At 34.1% G+C, this 25,838-nt stretch overlaps 1 protein-coding gene across 1 annotated transcript; it reads left to right on the plus strand.

Moving 5' to 3' along the window:
- Positions 1 to 1,484: 1,484 nt before the first annotated feature.
- Positions 1,485 to 11,698, plus strand: LOC117101065 (ficolin-2-like; the record flags this gene model as incomplete). The annotated part of the gene is made up of 4 exons (XM_033240929.1): positions 1,485 to 1,538; positions 9,904 to 10,032; positions 10,683 to 10,953; positions 11,314 to 11,698. Coding segments are annotated over 4 exons (729 nt in total), but the record flags the coding sequence as incomplete, so codon positions are not given.
- Between the last annotated feature and the right edge of the window lie 14,140 nt (positions 11,699 to 25,838).

The following is a 25,838-nucleotide window of genomic DNA, read 5'->3' on the forward strand; positions in this document are numbered from 1 at the left end:
TTTCTGTAATGTAAATGAGCACTAGCTGTCTGCTTATTATATAAAAGTTAAATGTTTTTCTTGATTTATGAGAAATGAGAAAAGATAATTTTGTTGACTTTGCATGGTTACTGTGAATAAACATTTTTCCTTTAGCTCAAATTTCTATATTAGGCCTATATAATATTATTTTATATTTTATTAATGAAATTTACAAAAACCTTAATTAAAAGCATTGATAGACCCACTACTATTTGAAAAGACAATAAAATTTCATTCATTTCAAGCATTTTTCATAAATCCTATACTAGTTTATTTATTACTAAAATTTAGGTCTTCATTATATACTTATTTTATGAAAAATTAGAAAATTTTAATTTGCATAGCAACGGTTGCTATAGTGATGACCTTGTATTTTATTACACCATTAAATTCACTTTTCTATAAAAGCTGTTTATCGTATAAAAAATATTGTATAAGCAATCTAATAATATTTTTCTTAGAAAAATAATAACAGCAATTATGTGAATTCCATTCGTTGCTATGGAGTTATATAAGTTCCGTAGCACTTCAGTAAAGGTGTTTCTTGATTTTTTTTTTTAAAGTATTGCTCTTCCATAATACATAACCTAAATACAAAAAATATTCATAAACCTATAACAATGATGATTTCAATAAGCTTTAAGTATCCCTTAAGGCCAACTCAGACAGCGTCGGCCGACGCAGCCCGACGCGATTTGTTGTCGCGTCGGGTCTGTGTGAGTTGAACGCAGACGCGATGGTGTGCGTCGGGGGGCGATTTTTTTTTCCGTACGAAACATTTACATGAAACTCCACTCGGGCCGTCTCGGCTGAATCTCATTGTAGATTCAGGAGGTCAAAAGGACCAATGGGTCGTTTAAAATGACATATAATATTTGATTAAGCTGCACGAGTAATGAAAAGTGTTATTTTAACTTGAGTTATATACTATGACAATTTGAATTTTTTAGTTAGGTCTGGGTTTTGCATAATTACCTAGGCCTACAAGAACGCTTTCTGGGAAAAGCACAAAGAGTAGGCCTAAGGAAAGCGCGTTTTTCTTCATCACTGATCAAATGAAACAGGGTGTCAGTTATTTTTAAATTGGCAGGTTCTTGATTACAAGGCTAGACCAATTACATGTAATGTCAAAATGATTATTATTATTATTACTATTTTATTATTATTATTATTATTAATTATTATTACCTGTACGTTAAGGGGAACTCAGACAATGGAGGAATTAGAGAACAATTTAAAAAACGACGTTAAGGGGAAATAACAGACGATATTCCCCTTGGGCTAGTTATTATTTATAGGAGGTTCTTCATTCAAGACTTAGGCCAAGGTAATTAATGCTGAAATTATTATTATTACCTGTAACTTAAGGGGAACTTAGACAATGGAGGAATCAGAGAACAATTAAAAAATGACGTTAAAGGGGAAATAACACAAAAGATATTCCCCTTGGGCGATTATTTATAGGCCTAGTAAATAGTACGGTATCTGTAGGTTCTTCATTACAAAACTTAGCCAATGTAATTAATGCTGAAATGATTATTATTATTATTATTATTTAACATAATTACATTAGTTACAATGATAGTTTGGACAAGTTCAATAACGCCGGAATGGTATATTATTTATTTAATAATATTTCGCTTATGCGCTCTATTTTTCATTTCATGCTTCAATTTTGTCCCATTTTTTCCTCAAAAATGTCAGTCCATGAAGCGTGACTGTTGGTGTCAGCCTATGACCACAGGCCTATATAAGGAGGGGCCTAGGTAAGATCTCAGCCTGTAGTTAGGCCTATAGTTTATCCTCTTTCTCTCCAGCCTTTGGTATTACTGCATCTATCTACACTTTATAACAGGAGGTACTCTGTTGTTGTTGTAGACAATATACTAACATTTAATAACATCCAAGAAGGTCACAGTTAGTTACACATCCCATAAATCCGTGAGATTTCATAGGCCCACCGTAGGTAAACATAGAAAGAGCAATAATAGTAAAACTCGAGCGTCACGACATTGCGAAGTGTCTGCTCTTGTTCCTCGTATCGTACTCACTCGTGTCAATCCGAGATGGCCTGAGTGAAGTTTCATGCAAATGTTTCGTAGGGAAAAAAAAAATCGCCGTCGGGGGCAGTCGCGTAGTAGAATATTAAACGTGTTTAATATTTCTCACGACGGCTTAAGACTGTCTCCGACGATAAATCGGGTCGGGCTGCGTCGGCCGACGCTGTCTGAGTTGGCCTTTATACTTAAATTTCATAAATAAAATAGGAAATTTAAATTTGCATAGCAAGAGTTGCTATGGTGATGACCTTGTATTTTATACATCAATGTGTTAACTTTGTTCAATAAGAGATGTTTATTATATAAAAATATTGTGTCTCATGATTTTTGCTTAGTCAATGACAAATGTACAGCAATTCTGCTGATTTTGCTTCGTTGATGGACGATAAAAAGAGTGTTGCTATGCAATTATATCAAAGTTTCAGCATTTTTTTACATAATCCTATTCTATGATAATAATAGATAATTCAGATGTTAAACATATTCATAAAACCTGTGAAAATAAAGATTTTAATAAACTTTAGGCTTCCTGTATACTTAAATTTCATGAATAAAATAGGAAATTTAAATTTGCATAGCAACGGTTGCTATGGTGATTGAAATTGTAGTTTTTCTAAATACAAGATTCATTCATAGCAACGGTTGCTATGGTGATTGAAATTGTAGTTTTTCTAAATACAAGATTCATTTTCGATAATTAACGAATATTTTGAGTAAGTTTCACCAATTGTTGATGATGATTATTCGAGTAATGTTATTTTTTATATTATTTAGCTAAAACTATAATTTGAATCGGAAAAATGGCGGCCATTTTGAATGCGTAATTTGGAGGTGTTCCCCCAAAGGGATTTTGGGTAATTTTGAGTTCTGAACTTCTCAAGACCTATATTTTCAGAAAATATCAAAATTAGCCGGTAGTACTTCCATTGCCACCTCCACCCCAAAATAGTCTCTAATCTGCTGGCCTATGTCCTCTGCATATATATGTAGCACTTTAATCTGTTCACGACAAGTGCTGAGTGAAACAGTACACAGGGATAACCCCTACTTGAAAGATGTACTGGGTTCATAAAGTGCACATGAGCATTTGTTTACACTGGACCTACGGTTTATAGCCCTTATCCGAGAAGACTTGTTCCACCAACGCTGTCTTAGAACGATCTTCATCACTGGCTCTAATTTGCCAGTACCCAGAGGTGAGGTCGAGAGTAGAAAAGTACTTTGCTCCGCTAAGTGCATCCAATGACTCTTCTCTCCTTGGCAATGGATAGGCATCTACTACGATGTGTCCATTAAGTTGCCTGTAGTCAACATATCGACGTAGGCCACCACATTTCTTTCCGGTAAAAACCAAGGACTGTCCTTAACGTCTTTCTTGAGTAGTGTGTGTAAATGGTCTTTCAACTCCTAGAATAAATTAGGAGGGTCACGTCTGGACTCCTGCTTTATTGGGTGGGTATCCCCTGTAGGAATGGAGTGCGTTACCAAATCTGTTTTACCAAAATCGTCCTCAATTATTGAGAGAGCAGCTTTATAATCTTCCAGGAAATTTATGAATCGACGACACTCCGATTGAGAAAATAGATCCAATCAAACACCTACCAGGACGGGCAGACTTTCAACTCCAGAAACAGTTTATTTGTACTCACTTGAATTTCGTTACATCCAACCTCTACCATATTGATGTCAACTTCAAACACGGGATCAAAGACTATTCTTTCGCTTCTCTTATTTCTCCTATTACCATGGGATCTGTAAATGTTTACATAAAATGAGTGAGGATTAGCTAGTCGTACTACCGATAATACATCATTCTCTACTACACCGACTGTTCGTGCAAACACTATAATTCTTGAGAGTATAACGGTCGATTAGCTATTTCCACCACCACACGAGTGTTCTACCTTCTAATTCCTTGGAACAACTTCCGGAAATTAGTTTTTCGGTCCCAGCTTCCACCAGAGTAGGTTATGAATTAGCTACGTAACAAAGATGACCGAATTTCCGGCTTCTCAGTGAAAATAGAATATTTACTTTTCGACATTACATTCAAGCCAATAGTAGCTATGTTTCTTAAAATCTTTAAGGATTTACAGTAGAACCAAAATACTTTGAATAGTATTATTGAAAATTTGTAAACGTAGTTAAACAATCTTGTCAGCAATTGAATCTCTTGCAAACTTAATGCATACTGTCGCACAGATTCTCCTAGTTGCTGCTCTCTTTGGTATAGAGAGGCCATGAATTCTGAAGTTGTTAACTTTTCCTCATACACAGGCAACTAATGATCAAAAATATCAACTGCCGAAAGATTCCCAATATCGTCAAGCATTACTCTCACATCATCCTGTTTGTCTTCTGGGTCTTTAGGGTAATGAAAGAACCTTCATCTCATGGAAAATTTCATTCACATTACGAACGTTAGGTCCTGTTGCACCGGTGAAGATACGAATCGACCTTGTATCACTAAATGGTGTGTATGTCACCACCATTAAAATCACAAATCTCACTGCTGTTGTCACCAAAATGTAAGGCTGAAGCACTATAAGAAAAATGAAGCACTATAAGAATAATGGAAGAAATACGTCTGTACTTTGTAAAGGTTGAACTCAGAATGATTTTAATCGTTTTTCATAACCACAAAATCAGTAACATTAACGATAAATCTATGTTCAGTAAATACCCGTAATTAAGTAATTAAACTTAAAAGTGCCCACTACGAATTAGTTGAGGTACTACAAAATAATAATTTAGAGGCATAAAGCGTAAACATCGCCGTAGAACTTTATACATGAAAACAGAATAACAGACTACAGTACAATCGTAAAACATGTCAGATGGTCAGCTTAAGCAAGTCGCCATGTTTGTCTACATTGGACGCAAACCTGTGGCAGATTATGTTACGTCATCAACTAGGTTTATAGTGCAGTAAGACGCCAACAATCCTTCACTGACGCGAGTCAATGAAACCGGGAAGAAAAATTAATGCATAATAAAATATGATCACGATGATATAAAACCTAGTCAGGCATATAAAACAATTAACTTAGGAAAATTAAAATACATTTTTTTTTGTCTTTTGTGGGGTTATCCCACCTTTATTTCTTCTCATATTTCATCATTACATAATTTACAATTACAAGGTTTTATGTTGTACCGTGAAATATCCAATATGAGTATTTACAGAGATAAAACTCATTTTTCTTTAAAACGGGTTAGTCCATCTTGATGGCTAACTATTATTTCTTTATAGTTATTTTCATAGTAACGTACGACATTTAAATATATGTTTTCAATGCGTTCCTTTTATATGTATACTTTTCTGAATATATTCTACTTACCTTTTTTAATATAAATAATATACTGTACATACATACATATACATTGTACTCGCATACATGTCAGGATGACAAGTAGCTTACATTAATCAAATATTGATCAGAAATCCTAGGCATATGTCAACATACCTACATACATCCACACTCCCGTTAATATTCACATACACCCACCTATATATGTGCAATACCCAAACTTACACAATAAGCATATTGGGGCCTATAAACAAAGAGGTTATCTATATACACATAACTCCATAATGCCATTTTAATTTTTTTTTTTACATTTTAAATTTTATTTAATAACTTTCTGTTATAATACTCTATTGAAAATAAGGTCGCAATGGAATTAAGCTTCCATTTACCAATGTGGTTTAACGTTCGAACCTTGTATATACAGAATGCTCAAAGACTACAGATATCATCTAAGAATCTGTTGCCTGTACCTAGTACAATGTTATGAAAGGACAGTGGTGTTTCTAATTTGAAACTATAATTAATAAAATTCCACATTACTCTTGCGTCTTTACATTCAAAAAATAATGTAATTCATCATCCAGTACATTGCATTCAATACACCGCTCATCCTTAACAATCTTATATTTAAATAATAATTTTCTTGTAGGTACAATCATATGAAGTAACTTAAAGTTCAATTGCTTAATTACATTACATTTTTGTGTTTACTGCGCCAGGTGTGTATCCAATCTCTGTTTTCAGTGTTCAACAAAATTTCCCATTTCCGTTGGGTTTGAACAGGAGGCTTCGCAGTACTCTTTAGTAACAAACAATAAATTTGATTTGTTGTCATTTTTAGAATGGGGTTTCTAATACTTGTATGCTTGGGCATATCCTTATTACTTACTACATATTTTGTATGAAGAGAAGTGCTGATAGAGAGCAGCCTTGCCTTATGCCTTGTTTCATAGTGAAGCTTTCTGACACCCAGCCAGAATTAGTGAATGCACTATCTGTATTTTTATATATTGTTTTTACCCATTTTATGAAAGAGTCTCCGAAGTTGAATTGACCTAAGGTTGCTATTAAACAACTTCTGTTAACCGTATCAAAAGCCTTTTTGAAATCGAGACTTATTAGTGCTCCTTCTAATTGTTCATTATCCATGTAATTGATTATATCTTCTGTTAATCGTATGTTTTCGCCCCCAAACCGGCCATTTACGTAACCTTTTTGATCATTATTAATAATTGATTTAATAAATAATTGCAGTCTTTTTGTCAGTACAAATGTTGCAATTTTATAATCATAATTGAGTAAGGTAATCGGTCGCCAATTATTCAAATCATGATGATCTCCTTTTTTATGAATTAAATTTATGACACCTCTTCGTTGCGTGTTGGAGAATTGCTTGTCTATGTAACAGAAGTTTAGGGCGTCACAAACAGTGTGGCATCAATAATATGCCAAAAGGTTTGGTAAAATTCAATCGTTAAGCCGTCGCACCCTGGTGCTTTATTCTTTTTCATTTGCATGACGGCCTGTTCACATTCTAATAATGTCAGTTCGCCTTCACATATTAGTTTTTCATCTTATGTGAGTTTCCTTAAATCAACATGTGATAAATATTTATTAATTGTTAAGTTTGAATTTTTTTACTAGCGTAAATGTTAGAAAAGAATTTAACTTGTTCTTCAAGTACCTCAAAGGCGTTTGAAGTAAAAGCACCGTCTTGTTTTTTAAGTAATTTAATGTCCTTTTTGTTGCTGTTATTTTTTTCGATGCCAAGTGCCAAAGTACTTTGTATTTTTCCCCTTCTTCAATCCATTTTAATCTAGATCTAACATGGGCCCTTTTTGCTTCTGTCAATATATATGTTTTCAAGATTTGTTTTGTTTTCTTCAAGTTTAATTTGAAGGTGCTTACTATTGTCTTGCAATATTAGATTATTTAATCTGTTGATTTCATTTTTAAGTTGTTTCTTTCTCTCATTCTTTTTTTTTATTATTTGTTTTTCCAAATTTAATCGAAAATTCTTTAATTTTAAATTTTATTATCTCCCATTTATCCCGTGGGTTTAACTCTTCAGTCCTGGCTTGATTAACAATGTATGTAATATTTTTAATAAATACTTCATCTTCCAGGTGTGTATTATTCAATTTTCACAGGCCTGGCCCTCTTTTATATTATTGATTATGAGTTTTAACGAGACGGCCTGGTGATCAGTGAGAATTGATGGTCTTATGTCACATGAGTAAACAGATTGTATTAGATTTTGAGAGATAAATAATATAATCTAGTCTTCTATATGTTTGAGTTGATTTTCTACGCCATGTAAAATGAGTTTTTGTAGGATTAAGTGTCCTCCATGCATCAATTACATTAACATTTTTCATAAAGTTCATTAATGTATATATTGAATTGTCTGTTATGCTTTTACTGCCTTTTACTGTCTAATTTACTGTCTAAATTTTTATTTAAAACACAATTCATATCTCCAGATATGATGATGTTACTCTCCTCATTAACTATGAAGTTCTTAATAATAATAATGTTTAACTTTCTATATAAAAAAAAAATAAAACACTTTTTTGGTGCATATACATTAACAAGCACAAATGAAGATATGTCTATTGTGATGCTTATAATGACAGATCTACCATTTTCATCAATCTGTGTTTTATTAACCTTATAGGTATCACAATCCTTAATCAGAGTTGAAACTCCTCTTGAGTAAGAAGATTCAAACCTATGATACGCTTGACCTTGCCAAAGAAATTCATATTGATTTATTTTATCACGGGTCCAGTGCGTTTCTTGAATAAAAAATATATCAACTTTATTGTCATTTGCCCATTTGAAAATACATTTCTGCTTATGCTTCTCTCTTAATCTTCTAGCATTGAGAGACAAGAAGTGAATGTTAGGTGTCATTTAATAAATTAATATATAATAAGTATATAAGTATATATATAAGTGTAATAAATAATAAGTATCTATCAATTTTGTTTGTTTACTTATTTGTTTTATTTATTTATTTTTATTTTATTTATTTATTTTTTATTTATTTTTTTTTTATCCCTAATTACGTCCAACAGATTATTGGTTGTAAACATCAGTTTTATATGTATCTGTAAGTCAGACATAGATAACAGATTGCTGTAAGACTAAATTTGCATAGACAGTTAAGATCGTCACACAAACGCCTATTGTTAATAATATTCATGCTATTGTTTACGGTCAACCATGACAACGTACAGTAGTGCATTTAAGGACATGTTTCGTGATCGGTAAATCGGGGTCATCATTATTATTATTACTATTTTTATGAATGTGATTTATCGAGATCCTTGTATTTAGCATGAGTTTATCAAGGAATGAATGTTTTACTATTTTGTGTTTTTCTTCTTACTTTTACTTGATTTTCTTCTTCTCTTGGTTCCAGGCTGGGTTGGAGAGACAACGTTCGCTGCATCTTCTTCTATTTTTTTATCTGTAGAGTTCTTTTTCGATTTTGATTGTTCGTTTGATAACGACTTTATGAAATCTGTAATCTTTCCCTTTTTCTTTTTGGTATCTGCTGTTTCAATTTCACTGTTTCACAGTTTCACTCAGCATCACTTGTGCTACCTGAGTCATCACTTTCATCTTCACTGTTTTCGGTGTCTGTGCCTTTTTCTTTCTGTTCTACCACTCTTGTCCATACCTCTTGCATTAGACGTTCTCCAGACGTACCATGCAGTAGTTTAACCGCACTACATTGGTCTTTTTTGTGTCCTTGTATACCACAGATATGGCATACAAGCTCATTTGTACATTCATTTCCACTGTGCCCTTGCTTTAGGCATTTGGAACATTTCGCTCTCTCATCTTTTTGACCATTAGATTAAAATACATTATCACTTAACTGAAGTATCAAGAAATATGAATCATGGTGAAGTAATATAAATTTACCTATAAGATTTACCTAAAGACGACTGGCAAGCAACGACTATTAAACTATCCATTGAAAAGAGCTAATTTTAGATTCGTATGATCCGGTAACGCAGGTGAATATCAAACTGCCGTCTGTAGTTCAAAAACATATTTCCTCATAATTCATAATAGACCATCTTTTGCTTAATTAATTTTCTTTAGTCGTTAACATATAACGATAGAGAATTTGAACAGTCACTGAAAATGTGCTTTCTTTCGAGAACTATTATAGTTGAGGCCGAGCAAGGGCGGCGCCATCTTTGTTGTTGTTACGATGAAGCAGCTACGTGACCGAAACGAGAGGAGATTTCGTGCAAATAAGGAACTATCGCATGTGGCTAACAAAACATGTTAATTTAGTCGCAGTGCTAGTCCAAGTTCATTTTAAGAATACGAAATAATATACAACAGAAAAGGCAAAAATATAAATTACAAAAACATTTTTCTTCAAACTTTTGAAATGAATTGGGGCATATCTAAAGTATTGCCTTTAATTATTTATGTGCCCTACTCATATGTAACATATTTAGGCCTACCAATGTTGTTCATCTTAGAATCGTGACTGTACGGAAGTGAAGCAATTTTCGAGTGGAAACAGTGGCGTTTATAATGTGAAACCCTGCCCATCATGCTCGCCCAGCAAAGTGTATTGTAACATGGAGACTGACGAACACGGCTGGACAGTGAGTTCATACAAGTATTCATTTATTGAGCAGCCTTCAAACAGTTAGCCCACAAAATATGATGCATATGCCTATACCTGTCCTAAAAAGAACAAAAAAGTCAACAACCCGTTCCTTGTACCACATCATTTTTTCTGTATGGAGTCACTTTTGTTTTATTTTACCACAGTTATTCATGTGAATTATTGCCAACGCAAAAATATTTATGTAGGCCTATTGGTAACACTGATCACTTACTACTATCAAACTATATAAATTTGTAACCTACACTAAAAATAGGCTCCCAGCGACAGCGTGTGTCTACTGCTTGACCAGTTTTCTGGTCCATGCTTTATGTTGGCAATTTACTTGAATATACGGTACAAGTAACAGATTGTTCAACAGTGACTTTTTAGTTCTTTCTAGGACAGGTCTTATCTAGCTTGCAATTATATTTCGTAAACTTACTTTTTATTTTTATCTTTAGCTTATGACCCATCCCATCATTTATCCACCGGATTTATTCTTACAAAAACCAAGTGTTTAAATCTTAAATTTTACAATAATCATATCCTCATAAAAGGTAGCATATTTTTTATAAATGCTTTAAAAACCATGTAAATACACTCGGTTTACCAGTGAACATAATTACATGTTAAATATTATTATAGGTCCTCCAACGCAGACGAGACGACTCCGTCGATTTTTACCGAACCTGGGAAGAATATACTGACGGATTTGGGGACGTGTGCAATGAATTTTGGATTGGAAACGAGTTCATTCACAAGATAACGTCATCGGCAGTACACGAGCTGCGAATAGATTTAATTGATTATGATGATAACCATGACTATGTCACGTACGATTCCTTCAGAATTGAAAGCGAATCTGACAAATACAGATTGCGTCTCGGAAATTACATAAATTCACAATCGAACATTCGTAAGTGTTGTACGCCTATTATTTAATTTACAAGGGCGGATTTAGGGGGGGGACCGCCCCCCCCCCCGCCCTTTGGGCGGTAAAAATAAAAAGAAAGAAACAACAAACAAACATTTCGATGAGAAGTTTTAAGTAAAATGGGGTAAATCTTCTGTTTATGGTTTTTTTGCAACATATTCTTAGAGTAGGCGCTGCTAATGTTTTATCAAAGTCAGTATTACATATTGTGATCTGTGGGGTAGTTTGTACGCCATAAGTGTAGCCTAGATTCACAAAGCATGTGCACGTAAAATCCAGAAACAAATATCAGGCATTATGAAGTATGCCTACTATAATCTTACAAATTGCTTATCATTTCAGCTGATTCGCTTAGTAATCAGGATAACTGTCAATTTTCAACAAAAGGTAAAGACAACGATAACCTTGTTGGTGGCAGAAATTGTGCTGATGATTATTTTTGCGGGTGGTGGTTTCACAAATGCAGTCATGCTAATTTGAACGGTAATGTGTTTTCTACAGAGGTACCAAACGCTGATACTTCTCAAGGAATAACGTGGTTGATAATCAAATCAAACTTCACCAGAAGACAGTACAGATTTTCAGAAATGAAAATTCGAAGGATTGGAACATTCTAGATGTAGGCCTATGTGCCTCACGCATCCGAGGCGTTTTGAAAAAAAAACAAAAAAACACACCTACAAAACAAAGTAACTTGAATAATAAGCAATTAGTAGGCTAGAGGTGCACATAGTACACTATAGGGAAATTATTATACAAAGGTTAGATTTAATGCTTGAAAAAATTTCCTGAGGGCCCGGGCCCGAAGGAAATTTTTGAATGCATTAAATCTAACCTTATATGTTTAATAATTTTCCGATAGTGTACGATATATGCAGTTCTACTAATTACAAGTCAATCATCGTCTTTTAATGTTAGTTTTGATTGGTTTTGATAATCAACTATTGTACTGTAGCAGTCATCGGTTGCTATATTATATGATCTGTATACTGTATGCGTATTTACATTTAGCTGTTTATTCTCCCGCAGTACGCTTAACACACAACAGCGACGTTAAGCCCATTCCCGGCAAAAAAATGCATAGAAAAAATGCATAGGCCTATGCATTACTCTAATTATTATAAACCATGGAAAATGTTGGCATCAATTTTATTTTTACGCAAAAAGGATAAAAAAAAAGCTAAATAGAGACTATTTCTCATGGGAAAATACATTTTCTCGACGACTTCTTGTTACTAGGCATATTCACTTTTATGCTGTATACTTTATACTGTCAATAGCCCTCCTAATGAGATTTTGTTTTGTACTTCGCATCTCGCACACTGCGGTCGATCGAGTAGGCCTGAGATTATGTTTGTTTAATTGTCAAAATCTCGGCGAGAATTGTTACAATATTGTACTGTTATGACCACTTAAAAGCGCAATACATAAATGTGTTGCTTGCTGAATAATGGATATCGAAGTACATAAGCGTAGTCCGTGCATTGTTACCATCTTCACATCGTTTTTTTTTTAAACATATTTGAAATAATTTTAAGGAAATATTATATTTTAGATGTGTCACTACTAGCAACAGAATTTTTATGTCTGATAACAAGAGTAAAATCGAGGTAAGACTAGGCCTCGCCTAGCATGCAGTGTTGGATAGGTTAATGTTTACGGTGCCTACTATCTTGGCAGACCTATCGCAAAATCAACCATTTTTTTATTTTTAGTGTGGAACAAAAAAAAAAAAATAAATAAAATTTCAGTCTTATTTTACATTTTTTTTCATGTTTAGGAATCTCTAAATTCAGTTAAACTAGCCATTTCGTATTGTTTATAAATCTTTATAAAATACTGTATATAACAATCAGATTTTTCTTAACTACTTAAATTTTTCCGGTAATGGGACTTTAATTAAGCTTTGTCTACACTATAAAATTTGATGTGACAAAAAAATGTGATGTGTCCATTTTATATGGGCACGATGTCGTCATATCACATAGGCCCTATGTAATTTCAAATTGTATCAAAAAATTTTATACTTTTTTATGTCATCCGTCAAGTAATTGTCATTTTTTTTAGAAAACACATTTTGACCAATAAGCAAACACTACAAATCACACCAACCAATCGGATTTAATTTTTTTTTTTTCAACAGATATCACATTTTTTTTGAGGTGACGCTTTTTTAATTAAATTTGATAGTGTAATAGACAGAGTGTGGTTACATCAGTAGTACACTGATGCGATGAATAATTATTTATTGTGTTTGAAGAACTTATAATGTTATTTTACACTCGTCAAAGAAATAAGCATCCTTGAAGGATATACAGTAATCAATTTTTGGTCTGTGCCGAGAGGTAAAATTGTGTTATGATTTCATATCCAGGCTACGCTAGGCCTCGGCCTTCGGATTATCTAGGCCAAGACTGGGTACATCTAATTTAATTTTTTGATAAAATAGGTATAGAATATTTCTATAGTATTAAAGGTTCAGTCTCTTTAGTTTATAAAGGGTCCATTGATTCAAGGAATTCCTTAAATTCATACTTAATATTGAATTTGAAGTAACTTTCTTCTAATCAATCTAAATTTCAATTACCCCTTGTCAACAAACGACGACTGGGCGAGTGACGTGTCTGCTCTGTCTATCCACAGGCGCACGTTGTAGTGTTAGGTGTAAAGACAGCGTAGGTGATATACAATTTGAATTGGCACACGAGCCTAAAAAAGATCAAACCAAAGCGTACACTACGTGAAAAATAGTGGACTGTTATGGATAGTCAAATAACACTGGTAGTTGCAATGATGACGTCACGATTAACTTGTATAATAAATATTAGTGATGATAATAACTGACCTAATAATGATTATCATGATAATGAGAATATTATAATAATAATGATAAAATAATAATACCACACATATTTGTGTACATATTAACCCAAAAAATGAACTTAAATGATTGTAAACCGCATCATGAACAATTCGTTCAAATAATTTTGATAAAGTAGGCAGCAGATATACTGGACGGTAATTTTCCATTGACTTTTTCGAGCCACTTTTATGGATAGGTAAGACATTACCAAATTTCCAAGTAGCTGGAAAAATTCCAGAGTTGATGGACAGCTGAAAAATTTTGGAAAGTGGATACGAGAGTGGAGATGCGGCTGCTTTAAGAACAGTATTACTGATTTGATCATTGCCAATGGCTTTATAAATATTAATATTGCTAAGTGCTATTTCAACAGAATGCTGATCTATCACCATTGTTGACATATTGTCAATTACATAGTCTGGAAGATCTGGGCATTCCTGCATCCCATGCAAAGATGGATCGTTAAAAAATGAATGAAAAAAGGTATTAAATAAAGGAGCTTTATCAGAAAAAGATTCAACAGAAACATTACCCTGCGACATAACTGAAGGAAATTCACTTGACTTATGTTTACATTTTAACCAACTCCAATTTTTTTTTTATTTGAACCAATTTGTTCTGCCAGTGATTTAAGGTAACTATTATATTTTCTTCTACATAAACTCTTAAATGAACGTCGAGCGAAACTAAAATTACTTTTTGTCAGACGATTACTATTTTTCTTCATAACTCTTAACACTTTCCTTTTCATATAATACATTACGCAGCTCTTTGTCGAACCATGGCGGTAATTTCCTTCTCTTTCTAACTTTAGGAACTACGTCCTTAATAGCAGCAATTAAAAAACCATAAAAAAGATCAACAGCATCATTAATATTTCCATCAAAATTTATCAAATTCCAAGGTACATAATTTAATGTATTGCACAAATCATCTATGTTCAAATTTTTAAAATTGTAAAATATTCTATCATTAAAACTATTAAAATTGTTATTGCACTGCACTTCAATACGATAATCAATTTTTATTGACAAGTCAGATCAGATACAAATATATCGTCTCCAACATTAACATTAGTAGTTAAATCTCTACTGCTAATAACCAAATCTAAAATGTTATCTAAACGTGTTGGAAATTTGTTACACTGAAAAAGTCCACAACTGTCCAGAAGAACGTCAATTAAGTGTTCACCCATTGAATTTGAAGGCGCAGAAGGATGATTTCCCCATTGGATTTCTGGTAGGTTGAAATCACCTAAAATAAGAATTTCACTGTTTTTATAGAGCATCATCGCAGATTCAGTGGAGGCGGTGAAACGACGAAGAACTTCAATGGACACATTTGGCGGACGGTAGAACAAACCAATTAGTAGGCTTCTTCGACGCGCGAGTTTAACCTCAATCCACATAAATTCAGATGACTCCAATTCCCACCGGTCAACTCGATGACATTTGAGTTTGTTATTGACCAGCAAGAGAATGCCACCGCCACGTTTGTCAAGGTCTCTATCACGCCGAAAAAGTGTATAATTCTCAACTGAGAGTTCAGCATCAAAAACAAAACTATTCAACCAGGTCTACGTCAGTGCTATGATGTCCAGGTTTTTCTAAATTAAATGCGAAGCCAGTTCTGAGCTGTACACATCTAGTTTGTTTTTCAAACTGCGAACGTTTTGGTAATATACGCCAGGTGGTCCATGATCCAGGACTCGATGTCACCGCTTAATAACAGAATACAAAATTTAGCCACATGATTAGAATAATATAAGCGAGGGCTACAGTATTTGTTTCTCCTGAGCATTACATATCTCCCACCAAAACTAAGAGAGTTTGATTTATCAAACCAAACTACGAGTCCAGGTTTTAGACCAAAGTAGCTAGGCCTACTTGTAGGCCCACAACAGCTGGCAGATGACACAGGGAGAAAGCTACTTCCAGCCCGCCAGAACGTTGCTGTGGTAGTGCTAACACTGTCACTCACTTGGCTTAGAAACTCCGGTACATAATCACCTTTTGAGCACACAAATTAGGCTTTCTTGTTCCTTCATGTATTGTGCTAACATCCAAAATTGAAATAATGGAACATTTGAAGATAAATACAGCAATGTACACTAATAAAATATAAGTAGAAACACACAGCCTGGTAGCCATTATGCACATACTATCCACTATGCACTTGTCGTTCTGGACCACCATTCCCTTCCTTGCCCGTTCATACCGTTCGTCTTAAAGTTATTGGAACCTCATACATTCTACTAATCATTTATATGTTCAATTATATGTTAAATTGGCGAGGATGTAGTATTTCCTTGAATTCTGCTATTGAGTATTTGTTAAAAATCAATAATTACATTACCTAGCCCCGTCCCTTTAATATGTTACGTGCGCGAACGAAGATTGAGCGTGACGTCAGACTTGTCCCACGGTGTACTTTTCCGCTCACGCACGCTGTGAAGTTTTTGTAACCTTTTTTTTTTCGGCGCGACGAGCGAGACTGGTAAATCATTCGCTCAATTTTCGTTCAGTGTCAACAATGGCTTCTATAACGCCGTATAAGTTCGAACCGTACTGTACTGATGATGATGGCAGCGGCAATGAAGAAGAGGCGGGAGGAGAGAACAACAACAAAGATCAATCAAGAAGAACTAATACCGATTGGTAAGTAAAACATAGCTATTTATTGGCTACAAACAGTGTTTTATTAAAGGCCTAGGCTAGGCCCCTATCTGCCCCTATAGTCTACTAGGCCTACATACTTATTACATACGTATTATTTATCTGGGCATTCTAGGCTGATAATTATGATACAGTACTTCTATAGGGCCGCCCTATCCTAAATATTATGAGACATCGTATGTAGGCCTAGATAACGGTGCCAATCTGCGATTTTTAGTTTTAATAAATGTGATAATTATTAACACAGAGATATATAATTATTTAGGCCCCTAAATTATATATTATTACCTAGGCCTAGACTCCGAAGCAGGGTCCAGGTCTATATAGTATTTGTTGTACTACCTGGCATCGTCATGTAGCCTATACATTACAGTAGAACCTTGTTTTTACGTACCCCAGTTATACGAACCCTCGGTTTTACGTACGCCTCGTATCGACGATGACGTCATCAAAAACCCGAAAATATTCAAAACAAACGGCCCTTTTCAGAGCAACCATAAGTAAAAAGACTATAACAATAAACAAACCATAATGCAACGTATCTTGAGGATATTTCCCGTACGATTAAAATCGTAACGGTACTGGGTTTGGTCTACAGGAGCTCGTGTTTCGTACAGGTCATTCCTTTCATAGAAAAAGCCTTTAATGGTGAAAGCGTACCTGTCATTAGCCATAGTAGCCTAGGTCAATACATAACACCGGCTGTATAAAATTTATTATAAGATTGAAAATGTTAATCTTATTATTGCAGTAGTGATACACTATGCACACGGTTTAGTTATTGTTATTTATTCGTTAACGTTATCATATTAATATATAGATTTAATGTATTGTTTAAGTATGAATTACTATGTCCATGTTATCTATTAAAATTGTATATATAAATAATATAGTAATAGGCACTGATAGCCGAGGTCTAGCCTAGACCAGTCCTAAAACAAATGAATATGTGAGTGTATAAAACTATGAAAAATATGAAGAAAAAAACGCAAAATTGTGAAAGAATAAAGGAAGAAGGAAGAATAGGAAAGAGATTTGGAGCGGCTGAAATATTTTCCGAAAATATACAATCGTAGTCAATATGCTATTATTGCATTACGTTTTTGTAAACAATTTTGGGCACTAATCGTCAGAGGTCTCGGTGCCACAGCCTACACTTTTCATAATTCGAAATCGAATCGGACCTTAAGTGATTTCCAAAATCTCTTTATATGAAATAAAGAATAATTAACGTTTAGAAAACAAACTAAAACAAATGTCTTACCTGGAAGTACGTGTAAATGTACAATATGATCGGATTAACATAATCATGAGTGCATCGTTGTATGTGTTTCTGTTGTTTGTTCTGAATGATGATGATGAACGTTCTTTTCCGTTTGTTTGAAAAATTTGCGCGTGTAGATAACGCGTGTAATTTTGTTCTGTATATACGCATTGTTCTGCATGTACACATCAACATCTACTTATTGTAGCGTATGACAAAATAGGCCTACGTTAATTTTTAATGCATAAAAATAAATTTGTTTTTTAATCACTTATTTAATAATTAATTATCTAAATTACTTGATAAATTATTTATTAATATTAAAATATTAGAATATTTATGTGTACAAAGTAGATAGTATATAATAGTAAGAAATAAGACAGTTTTATGGTAGAATATAGCATAGTAGGTAGGTTTCAGAAATAGGAACATATATAGGTTAATAGCTTAGGGTGTAGCTTTTGAATGGGAGAAAAATGCCTGAGGTCACAGTCTGCACATGAGTCCTATGTCGGCACTAAGGCCTATAATGCATCTTGAGGATATTTCCCGTACGAATAAAATCGTAACGGTACTGGGTATCCTCAAGCTGCTACGTCATCACACGAACATCAACGCTGACGTGTCAGTTAACCGCTAGATTCAAACGGCTGACGAAGATGACGGGATGTCATCGAAAGCTCCCCGAAATTAAACTACAAGTCTGAAAGGTAACTTACACTCTTTTTCTTATTATCATGACAGAGTTAGAGAATAACTTCCATGCGATTATTATACGTCAACATGGACGAGATGTCCTCAAAGCGGTACCTAACATCGAAAACATCAATAAGAAGATAGCCAAATTGAGGAACCACCTCATTTTCAATATACTCTGACAGTATACGAACAGACATAAAATATTGACAAATTACAATCAAATGTGAAAGGTCTCAAAGCCAAAACTATACTACATAAAGCGGAGAAATCATTACTAGAGGCAGGGTTCCTGGAACGCCGCCCTCAGCGGCGAGTGCGAGGCACAACTCAGGGTCAAAAGTGGAACGTGAAATTTGGATATGGTTTTGTAGTCAGATTTGCGAGAAAAACTTCAGCTACCCGTATTTCTCGATTGAGACGTCAGTGGGAGCTGTAATTTGTATGGCAAGGAGATTGAGCAACCCTTCATTCATATTAAGGGAATTTACGCCCAGAAACTTTGTATTTATTAATATTTTGGTTATAATAGAAAATATTCATTTTTTGGTGACGTCACACTCACGTTAGTTAGCATGCATACGTCATAAGCTAGATAAGTCACCTTTTCCTGGTAAGGCAAACATTCCCGGCGTGCTTTTATGGATAAACAAACAACACTGCTTTGCACATGGATGCCTTGCCCAGGCCAGGGCTACAAGAGCCGCTATGTTAGCATTGTATAATACTTAAATAAGGTACCCCTGCAAATGAATTATTCTTAGTTATTTTTTTTTTTCTAATTTTAATTTATTTCTTCCGAAAGTGTACTTTCTGTCACATATAATTCCACTCTCTTAGTTAGGCCTAGGCCTATAGTCTTTATGCCTCATCGTCCCCCGCTACACAGTACATCAGCAGCCCCTCCCCACATACAGTAAAGATGTTTGCTAGGTAACAACGTGATTGCACCTTCCTTCCCAGGTGTTCATGTAACATTGACATAATTGTTAGCTAACCAGTTGTGTGTATTTCTTTGTGAGAATAAGTACCGCGGCGTACTCATTTTCACAAAGCATTTGCATCCCCTCTTGGAAAGAGGGATTCGAAATAATTGTCTCCATATCTTCGCTAATTAAATTAATCACCGTAATTTAGCTTACACTTATAATCATTTCACTACCCGACAAACTCCGAACTTTATTCATTCATTAGGCCTACATAATAGTTTCATATTGCTGTACTATATACTCCAACATCACTGGCGCATGGTACTGCAGACCGGTCACACATTACTCTCCATAACACAGCCCTAGTTCCGTCACCTCTGGATAAAAGAATTAGACAAAGTGACTTTACTATTAAGAAGTTATGCAAAGGAAAGCATACGTAAAAAGCTAAACTTTATACTTTCCCTAAAATAGATGTATCAGTAAACAAGAAATCAACACCTATTTAATGAAGGAATATGATCGAGTCTTCGAAAAAACAAAATGTAAACATAGTAATAAATTTAAATGCATGAGTGAACACAAACAACAACAAATTACACAGCACACGTCGAAGGAATCCGACATAAAGAAGAGATGGATTATCAATGTATCCGAAAAGGATGTATCAACACAACAAACTAATGTACTAACTAAAGGTCTGAATTTCGCGGTTGCACCACGAAACTTACCCTTCAAAGAAATAATTACTAATACTGAATTTGAATGTTCACAACTCGTGGATAAAGAAAAAGCCCAAGAACTAAGAAGCGATGTAGTTCGTATACATAGAGAGCCAAAGCCCCAATAAGCAACATCTCAAAGACGAAAGGATAGCTTTAGCCAACCTTAAAAGAAATAACGACATTATGATATTACCTGAAGACAAAGGCCGAGCTACAGTAGTTATGGATAAAGAAAAATATGAAAAGAAAATTAATGCATTATTACAAGACAAAGCAACATACAAGAAGCTAACAAAGGACCCGACCAGTAAGTACAAAAATAAACTTATTAACATGTCAAGAAAATGGAATGGACAGAAAACCAGTGGCGGCTCTAGGATATATTTTCTGGGGGGGGGGGCTAAGTTGTCCGACAGGGGGACTTGAGCTCGTAGGCTCGAGCTAGGAGAAGGAATTGAGATAGTGTTCCCCCTCCCAAATGAGATTTTGTTGAAGAATAGATGGGCGAAAATGACACTCTCAGACTGTGACATACATGTGTTGGCTTGGTGTGGGCCTATTTTTATATGTTTTCTGGTCTGATTGCCCGACGAGCTCTGTCGGGGGGGGGGGGGGGTTTGAGATGTGTATAAGAGACAGGGCTTGACCTGTCCGATGGGGGGGCTTAAGCCCCCCCTGCCACCCCACTGGCGCCGCCACTGCAGAAAACTATATCAAAAAAGCTGTATACCCAAATGTACCACATCTGAGATTCCGAAATTATATGGACTTCCGAAAATTCATAAGCAAGACACTCCACTACGACCAATAGTATCAAGCATTGGCAGCGTATCATATCAAGCATCCAAATTATTAACAGAAGTATTAAGGCCATTAATAGTACAAATTGAACACCATGCTATAAACAGTGTCGACTTTGCCAAAAAGACCAAGAACATTAAAGTTCTACCAAAACAAAAGTTGATATCATATGACGTTAAATTATTATTCACTAACATTCCAACTATGAAAGCCATACATATTACTCGAGAAAGATTAGAACAAGACACGTCATTAGAAAGTAGAACGTCTCTTCCGATAACCCATATAATCGAACTCTTAACATTGTGTTAAACACAACACATTTCTCCTACAAAGAAGAGTTTTACCTACAAACCAAAGGCACAGCAATGGGATCTCCAGTATCTCTTATAATCGCGGACATATACATGGACAACTTCAAACACATGGCGTTATAACCACATCACGTTTTGGTATACATACGTGGATGACACATTTACGAGATTACCGAATTGAAGAATTTACGGACCACATAAACAGCATCGATCCAGACACTCAAGTTACCATTGAACAGGAACAAGACATGAAACTTCCGTTTTTGGATACATACACACATGTTAATGCAGACACTTCTACAAAAGTCACGATTTACAGAAAACCTACACGTACACACAATGACCAATATCTAAATTTTCAATTGAACCATCATCTAGAACACAAGAGATCAGTGCTACTTTCTTTATTATGCTGAGCAGAGAACATTATAAGCGAAGAATAGGACAAAATTAGTGAAAATAACCATATACACAATGTACTAGCGGCAAACAATTTTCTTAAAATTTTCCTTCCTTTCTCTACAATTTATTTTAATGCAAGAAGCATTTTAAAGAACTTCTACCAGATTGAACAGTTAATAACATCTCTTAATTTTCCATTTGACATTATTGCAGTCAGCGAAACCTGGCTTAAACTTCCAAATTACCACTTCACTGCCAATCACAGACGTTATAAACACGGCGGTGGAGTTGCCATGTATATTCGTGATAGCCTTCAATTTTTCCTAAGAGATGATTTACACTATGACCCCTCTACTTGTGAATCCATCTTTATTTAAATTATAAGACCAAATGAAAATAATATAGTTATATTCATTCTATATAGAGCTCCCTCTCTTGATCCCTCCTTGTTCATCGACCAATTGACTCTGTTTTATCCAAATTGTCTAGGGAAAACAAAATTGCCTATATTCGTGGTGATTTTAACATCGATATCCTCAAACATGAACCTAATAATGACGCGCGTAATTTTGTTAATTCCTTTTTTATAAATCATTATCTTCCCCTTATTGACCGACCATCCAGAGTTGACAAATACCTCAGTCAGCCTGCTTGACAACATTATTTCTAATTCATTATACTGTCCTGTAGAAACATTAATCCCTTAACCCTTGACCAATTTCGAAATGACATTAGCAATCAGCATTGGACTTAAGTTTTAGAGATAAAAGACATTGACCTTGCATACAATAATTCAAGAACCTCTATGAAAAGCATTTCCCCTACAAAAATCACAAAAAGAAAAAATTTAAACCTAAATCTTGGATGTCTGACGGTCTTCTTACTTCTGTTAAGCATAAGCAAAAACTTTACTCAAAATTCTCTCATTGTCCATCTACTCAAAATGAAAATGTAACTTCATTCTGTTTCGAAGCCCCAGATTTCAACATTTCATGACTTTTCACCCTTAAATGTCTATATCAATAATCATGCCATACCTAATGTACCTAATATACCAAATTCCTAGGAGTCTATCTTGATTGTGGTCTAATATGGAAGAAACAGATTAACGAATTTGAAAATAAAGTCTTCAAAAGCCTTGGTATCATTTTTTAATTATCCTCATTTGTTCCCCTCAATGCACAACGTTTACTGTATTGCTGGCTAATTCTTCCTTATCTGAGCTACTGAAACATTGTATGGGCTAATACCTACCCCTCATACTTAAATAAACTTCACATTATTCAAAAAAGTCTATTAGGTTTATATCTGGCTCTCCACCGCGGTCTTATTCCTTTAGTTTATTCTCAATTTTAAATTTGCTCAAACTCCCTGTTATCAACTCTTTCCAACAAAGTATTTTTATGTATGCATCCTCTAACTCCATTTTACCAAAGTACTTTGTGATATGTTCAAATCTAATTCCTCTCTACACAATTACTGTACTCGAGGTAGATATGATGTATACATTCCAAATCATAAGACTATTTTCAACATAATATTAGATTTACTGGCCTTAAACTATGGAATTCTTTACCTCTCCTTGTTGTCGATTCCATTAATAAAAAGTCATTTTCTATCCAGCTCAAGAAACATTATTTCTAGTTATTAATATAGTCAACTCCCTTATTATCCTATTTTTTTCACTAACTAATGTCCGGTGTCTTGGTCCAATTTGAACTGTTGCTTTCTTTCGTTGCGTGTGTCTTCTACCTTTGTCCGGTTTTGTCCATGTCCTTTTTCTTTTCTGTTTGTTTTTCGTGTCTCCCTTTTGTCTTTTTGTTTCTGGCTGATTCGTCACAAGATTATTTTTCTTCCTAGGTCTATGCCTTTTTCCTTTTCTCATGAATTTGTTAATATCTTGTTATATATTTTTGTACGAATTAAAAAGGAAGTAAATAAATGTTACTTTGAATTAAATTGAATTGAAGGTCGTGGTAATGTGGCCACGTAGAATATTTAAATTGCTAAAATCAGTTTAGGAAAGACCTCGTGGTTCCTGCAGTTTTTAAAACCTGGCCCCACTTCAAAAGACTTCTTGCATATAGTAGTTGGCTGCCAGTCACAATTTTCTTTTCTTATTCTTATAATTTACTTCCAAAATCCAGAACATATTAACACAATGAGAGTTTTTTTTTTGAAAACTGTACAAAGACACAAGACCACAAAAACTTCAGTAGAGTTGGATTTATTAGAGCTCATTATCACTTATATGACAAGCCTATAAGGCCAAGTAAAAAAAAGTAGTTTCTCGTCCTAATATTTCGAAAAAGGAGAATGAGGGCAATTTTTGTTTTTACTCCGAGAAGGGAAATCCAAAATGGTCGATAAGAAACAGCTACTTCTTTCTCAATGTTACCAAGTAGACACATTGAAAGTAAATAAAGGAAGCACGAGACATGATTCATACTATATGTATCCCCAACCACAAGAGAGGAATTTTACTGATGTGATTTAGCCAGATTTTCTTACATTTCGTAAAATAAAGTAAATTTTTTCAAAATGAAAAATTGGTAAGTAGAGAAAAGGGATGCGCGAGGGGACGAGACACTAGTATTTTTTTTTCCTTGGCCTAATATAAACTAAAGAAAAAATCCCAGCAGATTCAACAACACCAACCACTGCAAAATAGGAAGACATGCAATGAGCCTAAAATTCTTGCATTACCATGAAGATAATTACAAACGTGTGAATCATTACGTTATCATAATTACTGATTTGTTTTCCATAACTTTCAATTCCTTTATATAATTTTATTATAGGCCTATATGATATGATATATATGATATGATGAATTTTGTAATATTATAGTAAATTCATCATACGAAATTGAATAATACACGTTCATCGCTACTATTTAGTAATATTAACATTAAAACCCCTCTTTTGGGACACCCCTAATAAGGAGACTCTTTTCCGTGAAACAAGGTGAAATATATTTTAACTTAAAGAGTACGAACAACTCCTAATAAAGGAATGGACATCGGTATTGGCCCATTGTGTTTGTTACTTTGCATAAATTAATCATGGAAATTATTTTTTTTTTATGCGTACTTTCATTCTTAATCATCCTAATCATGGAATTTATTCGTGTGTGTGTACTTTGTAGAATTCTAGGTTCCAATCCATGCCTTAACCCTCACTCTGATTCTGAAGTCATTACCCTATCCATATATCTTTCATTGGACTGGGATCTTGAACAATATACAACTTTTGTTGTTTCAATTATATTTATTTTGATTTTATTATAATAGTTAGTATCCCAATAATAGGGGTCCCGATATTCAGGGGTCCCTACTTAGGGGACACTTTTTGGTTTCGAACCAAATAATTATTACAACCGTTGCTGCAATATTGTGCTAATAAAGCAGTACCACGCACGTGAACCGTGTTTGTAGCCTCTCTGATTTCTTTCATGTAAATCACTAACATTTTATGGTTGATGACTATTGTGTAATTATATATAATTATTATATAATAATCGTATACGATTATTATATATTACAATTATTATGTGTAATACATTGCAGTATATAAATTACAACTTTCAACAATTTTAAAAATAGATGTTCCGAAATGTCTTTAGGAGACCATTGTTTCCTGAAACAATAATTAGCTTCATCAGTGCACTAGATAAGAACTCTGGCAGTCCCGTCTATAATGTAGTATGTTAAAGTTTATTTTTCATAATTCCCAAAGAATACATTTACATTGCAATTAAAGAAATAACAATGATTCATACAAAAACAGAAAATACGAAAAAGCAATTTTTCAGTCTCCTCTAATAAGAGTCTTATGGTTAGAGTGATAATTATTTAAATCTTTTTACCTTTTTCCCTTCTTTTCCCTTTACCCTTTTAATATAAAAAAGAATTCAATTAACTTTTCTTGTTAAGATTTTTGGTCTACTCATATACATAAGTGATTCCTGATTTTTTACACCACATATTGGATAAAAATGACTTCATTTCTCTCAAGGAAAAGAGAGGGGATACGAAAAAATCTACAAAATGAAGTACGTCGGCGAAAAACCCATGTTGATTTTTATATGTGTAAATTTTGTTAACACTACATTACTCTCTTTTAAAAATAATTTCCCCTTCCCCCTTCTCCGTATTTGTTTTTGTAGTTATCTTTTAGTATATATATATATATATAT

This window comes from Anneissia japonica, unplaced genomic scaffold (assembly GCF_011630105.1).
Source record: "Anneissia japonica isolate Jap-2015-1 unplaced genomic scaffold, ASM1163010v1 scaffold111818_len35640_cov116, whole genome shotgun sequence".
Taxonomy (NCBI): domain Eukaryota; kingdom Metazoa; phylum Echinodermata; class Crinoidea; order Comatulida; family Comatulidae; genus Anneissia; species Anneissia japonica.